The 16,250-nt window shown below is 36.7% G+C and overlaps 1 protein-coding gene across 3 annotated transcripts in view; it reads right to left on the reverse strand.

The window, feature by feature from the left end:
- Window positions 1-16,250, reverse strand: part of GLRA3 (glycine receptor alpha 3) — a 175,264-nt gene that overhangs the window by 13,484 nt on the left and 145,530 nt on the right. For all 3 annotated transcript variants that reach the window (XM_032148941.2, XM_032148940.2, XM_058435839.1), the window contains one exon: window positions 2,561-2,704. In XM_032148941.2, the coding sequence (XP_032004832.1) occupies window positions 2,561-2,704 (144 nt within the window). The remainder of the gene's footprint in view (window positions 1-2,560; window positions 2,705-16,250) is intronic.

Raw genomic sequence — 16,250 nt, forward strand, 5'->3', positions numbered from 1 at the left:
AGAATCAATTCATATATGATTAAATATAATTACACAATTGGTTGTAATTATATATACCATTTGAACAGACATATGTAGCAATTAATAGATTTTCACATATGCAAAGTATCTACCCCAACATATAAACTGAACTTAAAAAAAACTTTTTTCTTCATTAAATCATAATTATGTTTAATTACATTTGCTCCCTGAATATATCAAGTAATTATCAGAAAATAATAAGATACGATTGTTTTTGCATTTCTGCATTTTCCCAGAGTACCAATCGCTGGAGAAAATGAATGTTTCCCTCTTTCTATGAGCTAAAGAGGAAGGAGCATCAAATATTTTAATTTTACTTTTATATAAGGTAAAACTGAGTGAAGAGGCACTTTGGTGAAAATAATTTTTTGTTTTTGTTTTTTTTGTTTTTTTTTGAGACAGAGTTTCACTCTTGTTGCCCAGGCTGGAGTGCAATGGCACGATCTCGGCTCATCGCAACCTCCGCCTCCCAGGTTCAAGCGATTCTCCTGCCTCAGCCTCCCTAGTAGCTGGGATTATAGGCATGTGCCACCACGCCCGGCTAATTTTGTATTTTTAGTAGAGACGGTGTTTCTCCATGTTGGTCAGGCTGGTCTCGAACTCCTGACCTCAGGTGATCCGCCCGCCTCGGCCTCCCAAAGTGCTGGGATTACAGGCATGAGCCACTGCGCCCGGCCTGGTAAAAATAATTTTTTAAAAGAAGTAACAGAATTGAACATCTAAACTTGTCATCTAATACTTTTTCTACTGGATATTATGATTACTGGATGCGTGGTGGATGTAGGATATGTCTGAGCTTTCACAGTTTACCCATTTGGACACCGGATGCACAGTACTTCTCTTTTCTAGAATTTACAGGACATGCCTTGATACATTCTAAATTGTATAAGGAGAAGGAAAAAGGTAAAGAAATGGAAAATCAAAATGACAAAAAGCAAATCATAATGATAGGGAACATGCGTATTGCTTTACTTCTAATTAATGATACTAGAAGGGAAAGTGGTCTTTATCAGTTACTAATAACAAAGAAAGACCAGAGCGTCATCCCTGTGATACAACATTTGTACTGTCATTGTTGTTCAACCGGTGCCAGTTGTCATGAAAGAAAAGATGAGAAAGTAGGAGGTGGAGAGGGAGAGAGAAGAGGAAGAAAAAGACATAAAGGCAGAATGAGGAGAAATGAGAAAATGTAACAGACCAGTAGACCAGGGTGAGGTGAGGGAAGAAGATAAAGTTAATCTCCCCATCACAATATGTTTCAGTGTACAAAAGATATGCTTCTGTTTTCATAAAAATTTAATTAAATGCAAGTCTTAGCCTGTTTTTTGTTCATGTATTACTGAATCTCCCGATGCTGAATGCTGATGCTCTTTCCATGCTGCTGTTAATTATGTGTTTATTGGAGCAGTGATGCTTTTGGGAGGGCCAATCAGAAATGATAAGTAAAGTTACTGCTTTAGAATATGTTTAATACTAAGTAGACTCAAGCACTGAGAGGTCAAAGCTTAGTGCTTTTTAAAGACGTTTAATAAACACATAAATTGAAGTATAATTTATAAACCATAAAGAATCCTTAAAAATTGAAACCTTTAAATACTTAAAAATGCATACTATGTGAACTAGACTATTATCATTAAGGTTTATCTTTTGACTTAAATATGCCAGGATATTGGATCCTTGCCACAATTACACAAAACTTCAACATTATTGTCCATTGCTTTAAAAGACCATTTGCTTTTAAAATGTCTGTTGGCACATTCACATTAGAAGTAAATGCATGGATCTGCGGTTGATAGAGGCTCTCTCTTATAGAAAAAGAAAGGGGATTGGTCAAAACCACGTGCATGTCAAGGAAGATGCCATTACAGTCCTGCACAGAGGAAAAACTTCATTTAGGGCATCCAAATCCAATTAGGGGTTTACTTCTGCAACTTTCTATGGTCTCTTCATGATGTTCTAAGTTTCCTCCTGGTTTCATCACTTATCAGATAGTAGCCAGGCAACAAAAGCACTTTATTGTGTTTCCCACAGGGTTTCAAAAGAAATGTCTTTAGCTCATGAAAATATGCATCAAGAAGAGACCACAGAGATTTGCATGTATTTATCATCATGGTATTAGTAAATAAGTAATATTTGATGGAAATAATGAAATGAATTAGCTCTGACAAAGGAACTTTAATAATTACATTTGACGACTTACATCAAGTGAAAACATTAGAAATACTCTAACATTGCAAGTAAGAAATGACATAATTCATTAATTAAATTAAAAAAGTGTCATTCCAGGAAGCACATTAAAAAGAACTGGATATAGGTCTCATGTCATCAGATATGCTGTTTAAAGTAGAGATAGGTGTCATCATTTTCTCCCTAAAGCTATTTTTGACACTTTTAGTTTGGATTGGAAAAAAATGAAAGGAATATTATATCATTTCATCCCCAGTCCCAATTGCCTCTCTTTTCATCTCTATTAAATACAACAAATTCACTTTCCAGTGAAAACTGGATTCTGCCAAACCCAATACATGTAATCACTTACCTTATTCTTTCTCTTTCGTCGAAATCTCAGAAGTTCTTTGTGTTGTCTTGATACAAAATTTACAGCTGCATACTCCAGAAGTGCTGAAAACACAAAAAGGAGGCATACTGCCATCCAAATATCAATAGCTTTGACATATGAAACCTAGCCAAGAGAGAAAGAGAGAGCAAGCAAATTCACTTATATTGTTACTTCCTTTGAGAACAAAACTGAGTTTTTCTGATTCTAAATTATGTCATTTATATATGTTTTAAAAAATAAAGAAAATGACAGTTTTTTCTTGAATTTTTCAGATAGTCATTTTTGTACATTTTATGTAATAATTATGAGTATTTTGTTCTTTTTTTTCAAATTTAGGCAATAGCCCAAATACGATGAAAGGAAACATAAGATGAAATATCATTTTACCTTCAGAATAGTACAGTGCTTGAAAAGTATGAACATTGAAATACAGATAATGCTGTTGGCTTTTTAGTTCCATATTTTCATCAATTTTAAAAAACTTTTAAAATTGTATTTATTAATTCTGTTATTTTTCTTTCATTGCGTTTATAAATAATATATGGTTATTTGCTATCTATTTTGAAATATGTTTAACTTTTATAAAGACATGTTATAAGAATAGTACAAAGGGGCCAGGCTCGGTGGCTCACACCTGTAATTTTAGAATTTTGGTATGCCAAGGCGGGTGGATCACCTGAGGTCAAGAGTTCGAGACCAGCCTAGCCAACACTGTGAAACTCCATCTGTTTTAAAAATACAAAAATTAGCCGGGTGTGGTGGCGGGCGCCTATAATCCCAGCTACTCGGGAGGCTGAGGCAGGAGAATTGCTTGAACCCAGGGGGCAGAGGTTGCAGTGAGCCGAGATCCCGCCACTTCACCCCAACCGAAGTGAAAGAGTAGAATTCCGTCTCAAAAAAAAAAAAAAAATAGTAATAAGGACTATCAGCTTCTCCAGCTGTTAATATTTAACTACATTTATTGTTGTGTGTGTATGTGAGTGTATATATATATTATTATGTATGTGTGTATATATATATATAAACTCAAATAGTTTGAGGGAATATATATATATATGTGTGTGTATGTATATATATGTATATATTCCCTCAAACTATTTGAGTGTAATTTGTAGACATAACACCATACACTTAACAAAATCAGAAATTTAACATTTACAACATTGATAAAATCCTACCACCTAATCCTTAAATCCCTCCCATTTCACCAGTTGTCTCAAGAATGCCCTTTTTAATTTAAAAAACAGACTTTTTTTGTTATTTGTTTTCCAGCCCAGGATTTAATGTAGGATCATGTGCTGCATTTTGTTGTCATATCTCTTTAGTTTTCAGTGTGAGACGTTATCTGTCTCTCCTTGCTTTTTTGTGGCATTGTTACTTTTGATGAGTACAGGCCAGTTATTTTCTAAAGTTTGCCTGATGTTTCCTCATTTATATTCAGATGATGGATTTTTAGTAGGAATTCCTTACCAGTGATTCCCTGTCCTCCACAGTGCATCATATCAGGAGGCACACAATGTTGATCAATTGATGAAAGTAATGTCTGCTAGGTTGGTCTATTATAAAATTGCTAATCTTCCCGTGCATGGAATATTTTGAAGCTATATAAGTATTCTGTTACTCTTTAAATCTTCACACACTAGATTTAAGATTCGTTGATGATTTTTTGCCTGAAGCAATTATTACAATGATGGTTACTCAGTGGTGATTTTCTAATTTCCTTATTCATCTACATTTATCAATTAGCATTCTACTGTAAGAAAAATTCCTGTCTTCTACATTTATCTGTTTATTCATTTGTTTATTTATAGGTGTATAAACTTATGGATAACTATTTTCTTCCAAGTGATGTAATACGTTAACATCATTATTTATTTTGATGCTCACATTATCCTCGATTGGGCCATTAGAAGCCCCTAGATGTTAGCACATATATCCGTTTGAAAAGTTGCCATCATTATTTGAGCATTTCCTCACTTGCTGGCACAAGATACTCCAGATTCATCTTGTACTTTTCCTGTTCTTGTCTTTGAGTCAGCCCTTTCTCTCAAGAACTCTTCTGTAGTGAAGATTGGTTTTTAGAAACCAAGATCTGGGCACTGGGTGTACTCACATCTCCCTAAGTGGTATCGTTTCTAGGCTCTCATAGTGGACAGAGCTAGCAATCACACACACACACATATATTCACACACACACACATAAAATGTAGCACCTGTGTAAATTTCTCTATCATCTCTATCTATCCATCTATCCATCAAACATGAGCTTACATTATATCTCTAAATCTAACTCAACACCACAGGGTTCCCTTTAGCCTATACCCTTTCTATATATGCAAAATTTTTCTCTAAAAGTGGAAAACTTGACTCCCATTATCCTCAACATGTACTTGATCATTCACCGTATTTGTGACTAACATCTCAATTCTGCCAACCATCTTTTCAGCCTCAGCACCTTAATATAATGGTAGAACCGGATACTGTGATCATTCACCTCATTTTTGGTTCTTATGAAGGTGCTTTTTGTGTGCAGATAGTTGTTGCATTTGGCCTTCCTGTTGGGAGGATTATGGCTGGAGGCTTCTATTTGGCCACCATTGGCCCCATTTGGTTCCTTGCTCCTGGTCCCATCCCCCAGTGGTCCCACTGGCCTTGGTCCTAACTAACTATTTATCCTGTTCCATAGGATCTGGCAATCTGGTAGCATCCTTGACTTTGGTTCCACCAGCCCCAGCCAGCCTCCTTGATTCTGACACCTGCTCAGCTATAGCCCTACAGGTCTCGCTGTGTCTTGTCACCTCAAAGGTAGAGAAGGGAAGAAAAGGATAAGAAAAAGAGTGGAAAAAACTGACAACTTTTAAAAATGAACACAAAGGGAAGAGACAGGAAGAGAAGAGTAAAAAGAAAAGCTAGGTCCGTATTTTCTAGAAATAGACTTGTACAGACCTAAGTCCCTTGGAAAAAGTAATTCAGTAACCTTTAAGCAACTGTTTTCATACTCCTCTCAGTTTAATTGGGCAGTGATTTGAGGTTGTAGCTGAACCCATAGCTTTGTATATGTCCATTGCTCAAGGTTGAAAATTTGCTTGAGTACTAGTTTCCCCTCTTATTATATACAGGTGCATATATTCCAGAGTTAAGGAAGCATATCTTGCAAGCAGTGTCAGCAAAAACATACCTTTTGTGGAGTGAGCATGAGATAATTCATTTTGTTTCATATTTTATATCGCCAATTAGATGTGTAAAATGCTGTCATTTGCCAAGTATTAGAAATAAAAATGAGAGATACTTATGTTTATGAAAGGTAAGATGTTTTTCCATCTTTCATTGGAAATGGACAATTAGCTACAAGTCTGTTTCCTTGCTATAAAAATAAATATCCTTACTTCCAAGAAGATGTGGATCTGGGAAAACAGAATGCCAGGCTGGGTTCAAGCTAATTTGCCCTACTTCTTTGGACCCATTGCATAATTATCTTAAGGATCAACACCCTACATTTTGAGAACTTGCCTGTCTTTGTGCTGTTTATATCTTCTGTATTCTTTCCTCTTTCATCTTCAATATTTAGCGTAGCTATTTTTATGAAACGTTAGCCTGTGGGAATTTTGAACAGATTTAGATAGCAGTTTTAAAGGATAAGTGGCTCAACATTTGGGGGAAAGTTAGAGTGGCAGGAGTGGTAAATAAAGTAAGGAAAAAGCTCTTTCTCATCTTTCCCAGCAGGTTCTTCAGTTCTCAGGCTAGACTTTGCCCAAATCTGGTTCAGAATCCCATGGTACCTGTGCTGACTTGCTGTGTTACCCTAACACATTGCACTGGAATTGTTATTCCTTGTTTTTTTTTTTTTTTTTTTTTTTTTCCTGTTTGTACTGTGAACTCTTTGAGGGCAGATGACATCTCTGTTTTGGTCACCATCACATCAGTGTTTGTCACATGTACATATTTGCTGAGTGAATGGACAGATAAATGAAGGCATTAAATGGTAAAATACAGGCGTAGGGGGAGAAATTGAATCATAGATGACATATGGAGCTTCACTTTCTGGAGGAACACTTTCTTAATACCTTCAATTGGGTTGATTTTCTTTTTGAAAGAGTTTATTTCTTGACACTCGGAAGGGTGTCAACTTACATACAAAGCATTTCAACAAGGAAGCACTCTGCATCTCCTCCTGCATCTTAAGTGTGACTTCTACTGATCAGAATCATCTCCACTGGGCAAAGAGCAGTGCATCTCACTTTATTCCATTGCTGTATCAAATGTCCATCTGTTTGCAAGTATAGATTTAAATCTCATAAATTCTGTAATTTGGCCAGAAATTTCTGGCTGCTTCCAAATATATACAGTCCTGGAACAAGTAATATGGCTTTCAAAGATGCTGTCTCAAGCCACATTATTCCTGAACGAATATGACTCATAAAGTATGTGTGCATTCTTGAGCATCCTGAATCCATAATGACATGAACCACAGAAATTACACCAGAAATATAATTTCCAAATTAATTCAATGAGCGTTTTCAGTGACAACAAATATATGGAAACATCACTTGTGCCTGCCAGGGTTCTGCTAATTGTGAACAGCTTAAGAGCATTGAGCCTAAAGGCCTACTTTCCTCATCATCTCTTCGACCCCCTTCACCAATTTCAAGTCTGTTTCTCCTCCTCCATTCTAGCTTCCCCGCCAAGTACAGCAAACACAGGACGTGGGAAGTTTGGAACTTTGGGGCTAGTAACTTTAAAATAAAGACAGCAGTTCTTACTTCAATGCATTCACAACACACTCATGACACACAGCACACTCCCCATGGATTCAGAGTCATTACCTTCTTTGCTCCCCCTCCTGCATGTCGCCCTTTTGGGCAGTATCGTTCCAATCTTGACCACCTTCCCAAAAGACCCATTTTCCACTGGAACCCTAGTTCTATATTCCAGAAGAATCCCTCCTCGGTATAACTCTCTGAATACAAGTGTCTATGGAAATAAAACCTAAAGGTTTACTGATGAGGTGCACTGGTCAGGGGACCTTTGTCCCAGAAACCACTCCCAAGCCATCCTGCCAAAGAAAGCTTCCTTCTCAGGGGGTGCCCTTTCCATGGCTTCTGTGACCTGTGTTCTCTCTGGGTTTCCCTCCCTCCACTCCACCCCGTTGGCTTTGTGGATTCTCTTTCTTTTCCTGAGCTGCTTAGGGAGATGGCCTGGGCCCTTTTCTATTCTCACTGGGACATGACTCACTAATCCATCGTATCTATCCCTATGGATTCAGTTCCTCTTCTGTGCTCATGATCCCCAAATCTCTATTTCCTGACTACGCCCCCTTTATCCAGGTTCTTCCTGCACAGCACTCTGACTGTCTCCCACATCTCAAACTTAATTTGACTAAAAAGGAGTCAAGAATCTCTACCAGACTATCCCCTCCCCCACCAAAAACAAACAAACAAACAAACAAAAAAACAACAACAGCAAATATGCACAGCTCCCCTCTCTTCTCATTAAGAGACTCCACTCTGCAGTTGTTCATCCCCAAATCTAGGAGGCTTCTCACTCTCTCTTTTCAAAGATTCAGCCCCGTTAATTATGTTTTCTTTCCATTTCTCAAGATTATCCATTTCTGTTCTTCCCGATACTGCCATCACACTGACTGAAGCCACAGTGTGTCCTAGTCCCTCAGCTCTACCCTTGACACAACAGTTAGGGATTTTTAAATGCAAATGTGATTGCACTGCTTTAGGCTTACAATTCTTCATTTGCTTTCTGTTAATTTAACGTTCAAAATCTGTTTTAAGGGGTATAAAGCCCTTCATAATTAGCCCTTCAGAATAATTCATATTAACCCTTCACGTAAAGCCTAGCTTTCGTTTTTGTTTTTTATTCAACATTTACTGAATGCCAATGATGAACCCAAGTCCTGTTGTTAGGTGTTATAGGTATAGAGATGAGAAAGACAGACAAGCTCTGTTATTAATGGAGCTTATACTCAAGTTACAAAAACATACAATAAAAGCAAACACATACATAAGATAATTTAAGAGAAGTGTTGTAAAGAAAATGTAGGAGGGTAATGATCTGAAGGACTGGGAGAAGTGGGCTATGTTAGATGGTGGTGGCCAGGGAAGACCTCCCTGTGGAAGGAATAATTACCACCTTATGCCAGTTTCTTACTTGCTTATTATGTAGTAGCTATATTTCCCTTCTTTTAGTTTTTGAAACCTGAAAGCAATTGACAAGCTCCACTCTGCCTCGGCTGCTTTGTATTTATTTATTTATTTATTTGCTATTACTTTTGACTGGAACCCTCCTTCTTTGGGTAACTTCTGTTCATCCTGCAGGTCTCAGCTTGTAAGCTACTTCCTCAGGGAAACTATCCTCAAATGCCCAGGCCAGAATAATGCATCTCAGCATCCCACTTCCACTTTTTTCATAGGTCACTCATTACAACTATAATTATATTTATTTTTGTGGTAGATCCTGTAAGATGTCTGCTGGCTAGCACCACGTGAATGCCCCACCGTCAGTTAATTATTCGATCCTGAAATTTTTAAGTGCTTTCCACTTTCCAAAAACTTTGGTTAGAAGGATGCAAAAATTAGTATGTTCATGAAGATTTGAAGATGAGATGTCTATACTAATATGTTAACAAAATATGTATTGATAGCAAATACCAAATAACTCCATTGTATCATTGATTTTATCTCACTGTACTGACATTATCCACTTACATATCTTCTGCTTTTAGGCTATTACATTCCATGAGCTAAGACAAAGGCCAGACCTTATGCATTTTTGTATCTCTAGGATGCAGCACAGGATTCTTTATGGCAAAGGCTCTCAGTTAGGTTGACTCCTGAGTACTGACTTGTAATCACTGGCCATTTATTATTAGAGAAATAATTATGTTAACTAATATGCCAGGAAATGTTCTTAATACAGTAATGTCCATACGGTTAACACTTAATCCCCACAGCAATAGAGGGAATCATCCTTATTTTAAAGACGAGGAAACAGTTGCAGTGAAATAACTTGCTTAAGGCCACATGGCTACCAAGTTGCAAAACTAGGATTTGAATATAACTCATATGGTTCCAGAGCTCATGAACTTAACTACTATTCTGTATCACCTAGTTATTAAGCTGCTTCCATTTAAGATACCACTGCAAATCAACAACTGTAAACAATGTAAATTGGAATTCCTCTCTGTGTCTTAAAATTTCAGGCTGTATAAATTTCATCTGATATTTAAGAGTAATGTCAGTGCACAAAATACATACTGTAAGATCCTCCATATTTGCTAGGTTTGATCCTAAAATCTGACAGTCAGCTTCCTAGTAGACAACATATGAAAAGAAATGGTCATTATATTTACTAGATGAAAACAAACTAGTTGCTCAGGTGAAGCAAAACTATTAAGGTAAGAGAAATATTTTATCCTTTGAAATACCATGTATGTCCCACAGCAGTATTAAATATACTAAAGTTGTTTATGAGCCAGGAGACAGGAGACTATTGTTTACTTGCCATGTAACAATCCAGGAAGAGACCAGCTTGATAAATGATCAATTGAGTACACAAGCTAGGTTATTGCAAGGCCTAGTCTTTTTCATTCTAAAAAAAGTTTTATAATTTAGGAAAAGGAATATAAGTACCATATGTTCTGTAGATTTCTTATACTTTTTTTCCCCAAGAAATTATGCAGTTTTTCTTTTTTGTAAAATTATCATTAGAAATAGAGAAGGCCTGCCTCTTGAATCTCAAATAAGAAAAAATATATATATACATATATATATATATAAAATTGGATTTTATTGCTGTCAGTCATCTTGGTTATTAAACACGGAACCAAGTCACTTTGGCTCTGAGAAGCAGTCATGTTCAGGGAGCTTGCCTAACCATGAGATTTCTCTGTATCTACCCCTCCAATGACATGAGGGGTTTGGCATAGGGAGGATTCAAGCTAGGATACAATGCAAGTAGCAAACAACCACAAAATTTCACTGGCTTGAAGAAACAAAGGTTTATTTTGCTCTCATACTCCATGTCTACTTTGAGTCAAATGCTGACCCTGGAATGGTGTTGTCATTGCTATCCTCACTTGTAACACAGCAGCAGTGGAAAACCAAGTCTTTGGTGGTTCTCACATTTGGTCATAAAAGTACCAGACTGGTAGTGGCACAGGTTGCTTCTGCTCAAAGTTCATTAGCCAGAACTACTCACAGTCAACCCTGATCACAAGAGCACTAGGAGATGTAATCCTACCACATGTCTAGAGGGGAAAGCGGCCTTCGTGGCACAGAGCATTATAATACCAGAGAAAGTCAGGTGTGAGCGATTTCTATTTGTCCTTCTGAAACAAGAATCCTCATAAGCACAGAATTGAAGAACTTGTGGATTATGATTTGATCACTGTGATATCTTGAATAGCACATAAAGGCACCTTTGTTAAAAAGAAAAACTCACTGCTTTATAGAAAAAAAGCTGTCAATTAATTACGGTATGACAAAGAATAAGAAATGTCCCGATTTTCAGCCAAAAATTTCATAAAACAATAGGGTCAGGTCCAAATTCACTAATATGAATTGTAAGGAGGTACAAAAAAGTAGACTACAGGTAGTGCTTTGAAGCACTAACTTAACCTAAGACAGATAATCAATTCTCTAGTTGCAGAAAGACAGGCAGTTGGCAAGCCAAATTTATATATGAGAATAAGTTTGGACTGCACAATATCTGAAAAAAGAAAAAGAATATGCTTCTAAGCATGGAATGCTCATCATCAGTTAACCATACTGCTCATCCCTCTTCCCTTCATTAATTATACCAGACCACTTTGTTCATTTATTTGTGCATTTGATCCCTGAAGTCATTTGACTTTGTGCTCTTTGATCCTGATATGGTTTGGATCTGTGCCCCCACCCAAAACTCATGTTGAATTGTAATACCTAGTGTTGGAGGTGGGGCCTGGTGGGAGGTAATTCTATCATGGGGGTGGTTTCTAATGGTTTAGCACCATCCCTCTAGTGCTGTCTTGTGACAGAGTTCTCATGAGATCTGGTTGTTTAAAAGTGTGTGGCACCTTCCCTTTCAATCTTCTTCCTCCTGCTCCAGCCATGTAAGAAGTGCTTACTTCCCCTTCACCTTCCACTATGATTGTAAGTTTCCTGAGGCCCCCCAGAAGCAGAAGCCTGGGTAGCCCATAGAATCATGAGCCAATTAATCCTCTTTTCTTTATAAATTACCCAGTCTCAGGTAGTTCTTTATAGCAATGTGAAAAATGGACTAAAACAAGTCCAGAGAAATAGATGGCTTGCATATATGTCAGGTAATACTTCATAAATAAGTTTACTTTTGCATGAACTTTTGATAGGATTATTAAATAGCAATAATTTTGGATCATATTCCTTAACAAGTACATTGAGTGAGCTGTATTATAACTACAGCAGTATATGCTGTGGTTGAGAGGCCTGCCAAGATGTGTGCCTTTACTTCAGTCCACATGGAAATGGTCAAAAGGATTTTCCTGTGACCAATAAATTCCTGTTACAGCTTATAGACAACAATATATTAATGGGCAAAGATATATTTGATGTGGCTAGCTAAATTATAACCCAGATGACTATTAATCAATGGATTCTAGAAATAGAAATTTAAATGTATTTATAAACAGCATAGTTTAAACTTAAGAAAAAGAAATTGATTAAACCAGAACCTGGAGTTTGAATCACAAAATCTCATCTACACCTACATGTAGGAACTCTATAAGGTAAATTTTCAGGGATCCCTTAGGAGAGGTAGTTTGTCAATTCTTTTCTCAATCCAAACTTGCTTTTTATTTGAGGAAAAGGAGATAATAAAACATCACAGTGTATGCCTTTGATGAGTTAAAATAGCCCTTTGAATAGGGTAATTGGTTCTTCCTTTAATAACATTCAATCCTGGTGGATTGCCTTAGTTCCTCAGAAATGTCAAGTAAACTGTGATGAGTAATTTTGGCTGTGCAATGGGCAAGTGATTGAAGCCTACAGATAACTGCTTTTTCTCTGAGATATGCTGAAAATGTCTTTGCTTGTGTTATGCCTTGTTTTCTGAGGTTTTAATTTCAGATGTCATTGACTATTCATTTAATCATTCGTTTTTAAAATACAAATTTGTAGTACCCTTAATCCTACATTTCTCCTTAGTGCAAGAACCTGTATAAGAATTTTACATTTTGCAACAGGAAGAAATAATATTAATCTCAAAAGCATTTCAAACTTCATTAAGACCTAAAGCCAGCAAGCAAGGAATCTGAACAAAAGAAAATAATAAATAATGTTTTAAAAACAGGTATTGAAGTGGAATGAAGCTGATACTGAAAAGGCAAAAGGAGGTAACCCAAGGACTACTTTCTTGGAGCATGAATAACTAGGCAACGAAACATGCAGCCCAGGATATTGTGAGTTTCAACATTCTGACATTTATTATCCTGGAGGGTGACTCACAACAGTCCTGCTGGTGGAACATTCATGCTGATTATCATAGTCATAACCCTTAGGAAATGAATGATGCTTCTAACACAATATTTATTTTTCACATAAGGGATTTTTGTTTCGTTTTGTTTTTGTGAAAGGGTTTTGCTCGGTCACCCAGGCTGAAGTGCAGTGGTACAATCATAACTCACTACAGCCTCGAGTTCCTGGGCTCAAGCAATTCTCCTGCCTCAGCCTCCCAAGCAGCTAGGACTATAGGTATGTGTTATCACACTTTGCTAATTAAAAAAAAAATGTGGAGACAAGAGTCTCACTATGTTGCTCAGGCTAGCCTTGAACTCCTGGCCTCAAGCAATCCTCCCACCTCAGCCTCCCAAAGTGCTGGGATTACAGGTGTGAGCCACTCACGTAACGGTTTTTACTTCATGAGATAAAATACAACAGAGAACCACATAATAACAAAACTTCATTGTTTCCGAAGAGGTGAATTTAACCAATACTTTAGTCACCAGACAAGGAAAGTACAACCAAAACGACTAAAGAATTTTGAAAAGTCACAGTTATCTCTGACACCCACTTCAGTAACTGGAGTTTTACCATCATTTTTTCTGTAGGATGTAGCTCTTTTTCTTATGTTTAACACTGATGTGAAATCGTCAAATCTAGATGTCACTGAAAATGCTTCTTAGGTGCATGCTGTTAGACTTCCTGGCATTTCTTAATATATTAACTTTTTTTGATCTACTCAGATTAAATTGTATTTGTGACCTCTCTTTCTGCATTTTTGTAGTGAAGGTTTTGCGTTTCTGTAGCATCATTTTTATTGTAATCATATAAATTCCTATTCCCTTTTCCTCTGGAGTTCAAGAGCTTCATTTAAAAATTCAAATAGGAATCAAGAAGACAGATAAAGCCTGTAAAGGTGTTTGTTTTACACTGATTTTGGGGCAAAGTGCTTTCTTTCACTGGCGAGGTGGTAGTTTTACATCCACTTTTATCTTTTGGGGACTCATAGTATTATTCTAGGATATATATGAATGTGGTGGATGACATTGTTTACGTAAAGTAGTCTCCCAATTGCATACATATCTTTGTTTTTAAACTTAGTTTGATGTCAAAGCTGTGGTATTATGCCATTTTAAAACAGTTTTAAAGTTCATGATTCGGCCATATACTTTTCCCTAGTTGTTCTATCAGATTTAAGGATTTATGTAGCAGCCCTGTCTCTATCTCGAGTACAGAGAAAATGCTTGATGATCATTAATTTTTCAGCTTGATGGAATCTAATATTTCTAGTAAAGTAGGTCCTTGATGGAATCTAATAAGTCTAGTAAAGGAGGTCCTAAGATGAAATGTAGAACTAGAGATACCCCCCAATTTCTATCCTTCTTATCACAGAATCCACCCATTTTTAGGACTTTTTTATTTACAAAACAGATAATTTTTTTTATCAGTAATAAAATTGGATGGTATTTATATACATTATATCTTGTGATAAGGGTATGAATAAATAATTATTTAATTTTCTGGGACTTTTTTCTTTTTTCCTTTTCCTAAATTAGTGTATATGGAATCATATTAGTTAGTACGATCCATGAACATTTAAAAAATTTAGTTGAATATATTGCTTATATCAAACATTGTATCATAAACTTAAATTTATTACACATTCTGTCAGTAATAAATTTAAAATGAACTCACTTGGATCATGTTTGTACTGAACTTGATTGAAGTAACATTAGTTAACTACATTTTCAGTAAATATTAAAATGTTATGTTTAAATGGTTTGGACCAAAACGTTACTGATAATAGTAACTATTAATTGCTATATTAATAGGAAAACCTGATTACTATGTAGTTCTCCTGACCCCATTACATTATCACTAACACAATGTACTCTCCTTTAAAATTTAAGGGCATTTTTTTTAGAAGAATAAGAATGTGTATTTGCTAATTAGCTATGAACACAACAGTGAATATAAATCCTTCATTTTTCTTCCCATTTCCTATCTTTTTATTGTAATCAACCACACAAAGATATCTGTGTGCCAACACAATTGTGGTGTTCAAAAAATGTATCAGTTCAGTTTACATTTTCTAATAGTTATAATCATTTTTAAAATTGGTGTTATGAAGAATGAAAACAATATAATATAAAAGCTATCATCATTATTTTTCTAATTTTTTATTTTTTTTTGAGACGGAGTCTCACTCTGTCACCCAGGCTGGAGTGCAGTGGTGCAATTTTGGCTGACTGCAACCTCTGCTTCCTTGGTTTAAGTGATTCTGGTGCCTCAGTCTCCAGAGTAGCTGGGATTACAGGTGCCCGCCACCATGCCCAGCTAATTTTTGTATTTTTTAGTAGAGATGGGGTTTTGCCATGTTGGCCAGGCTGTTCTAAAACTCCTAGCCTCAAGTGATCCACCCGCTTCTGCCTCCCAAAGTGCTGGGATTATAGAGGTGAGCCACCGTGCCCAGACGCTATCTCTCAAAATGAGGACAATTTCACAGAGAAATTGAAAGGGGAAAAATGAGTGGAATTGAGAGAGGTAAAAGGTTCTAAGTAATCACTGACAATAAACAGCTTTTGGTGCAGAATTTGCAATCTCCACAGGCTACCAGCTTCTGAGCTTCTGTAAAATATTTAATCAAAAAGCCATACTTGAAATTTCAAGTGCTCGTTATTTTTTAATGTTTAGTAGCTCTGTTTTCAGTGAGATGGCCATAGTGATGGGAGCAGAGAAATCCACATAGAATCGCCCTGGGATACTTCCCTAATTCTTTCCTATACCTTCCTCCACTCTAGTTTTTCTGAACGTTTACTGACAAGCCAGAGCGTGGTCTAAGAAAGGAGACCGAAAACTTAAACAAATAATTGTCCCAAGGTAGATAAGATTATTTACAATTCCCTTTTTCTTTCTTCCTCTCCAAGTCTTCCCTGTGGGTGGAGCGCACTCTTCCACCCTATTGACTTTCGGTTTGGCCATGAGACTTGGTGTAAATTGTGGAATGAGAACAGAAGCGACTGTGTGCCAATTCTGAGCAAAAGCCTTGCATGTTTCTGCTTGCCTTCCTGCTCTGCAGCACTCCTCCATGGAAAGAACATGTTACAGGTCCCCAGAGCCCCAAAATGAGGAGACACAGGGAGCAGACCTGAAACCCACTCCACAGCCTAGATCCATGCCCACTCGAACAGCCAATCTCAGGGCAA

This window comes from Hylobates moloch, unplaced genomic scaffold, assembly GCF_009828535.3.
Source record: "Hylobates moloch isolate HMO894 unplaced genomic scaffold, HMol_V3 SCAFFOLD_3, whole genome shotgun sequence".
In the NCBI taxonomy this organism is placed as follows: Eukaryota; Metazoa; Chordata; class Mammalia; order Primates; family Hylobatidae; genus Hylobates; species Hylobates moloch.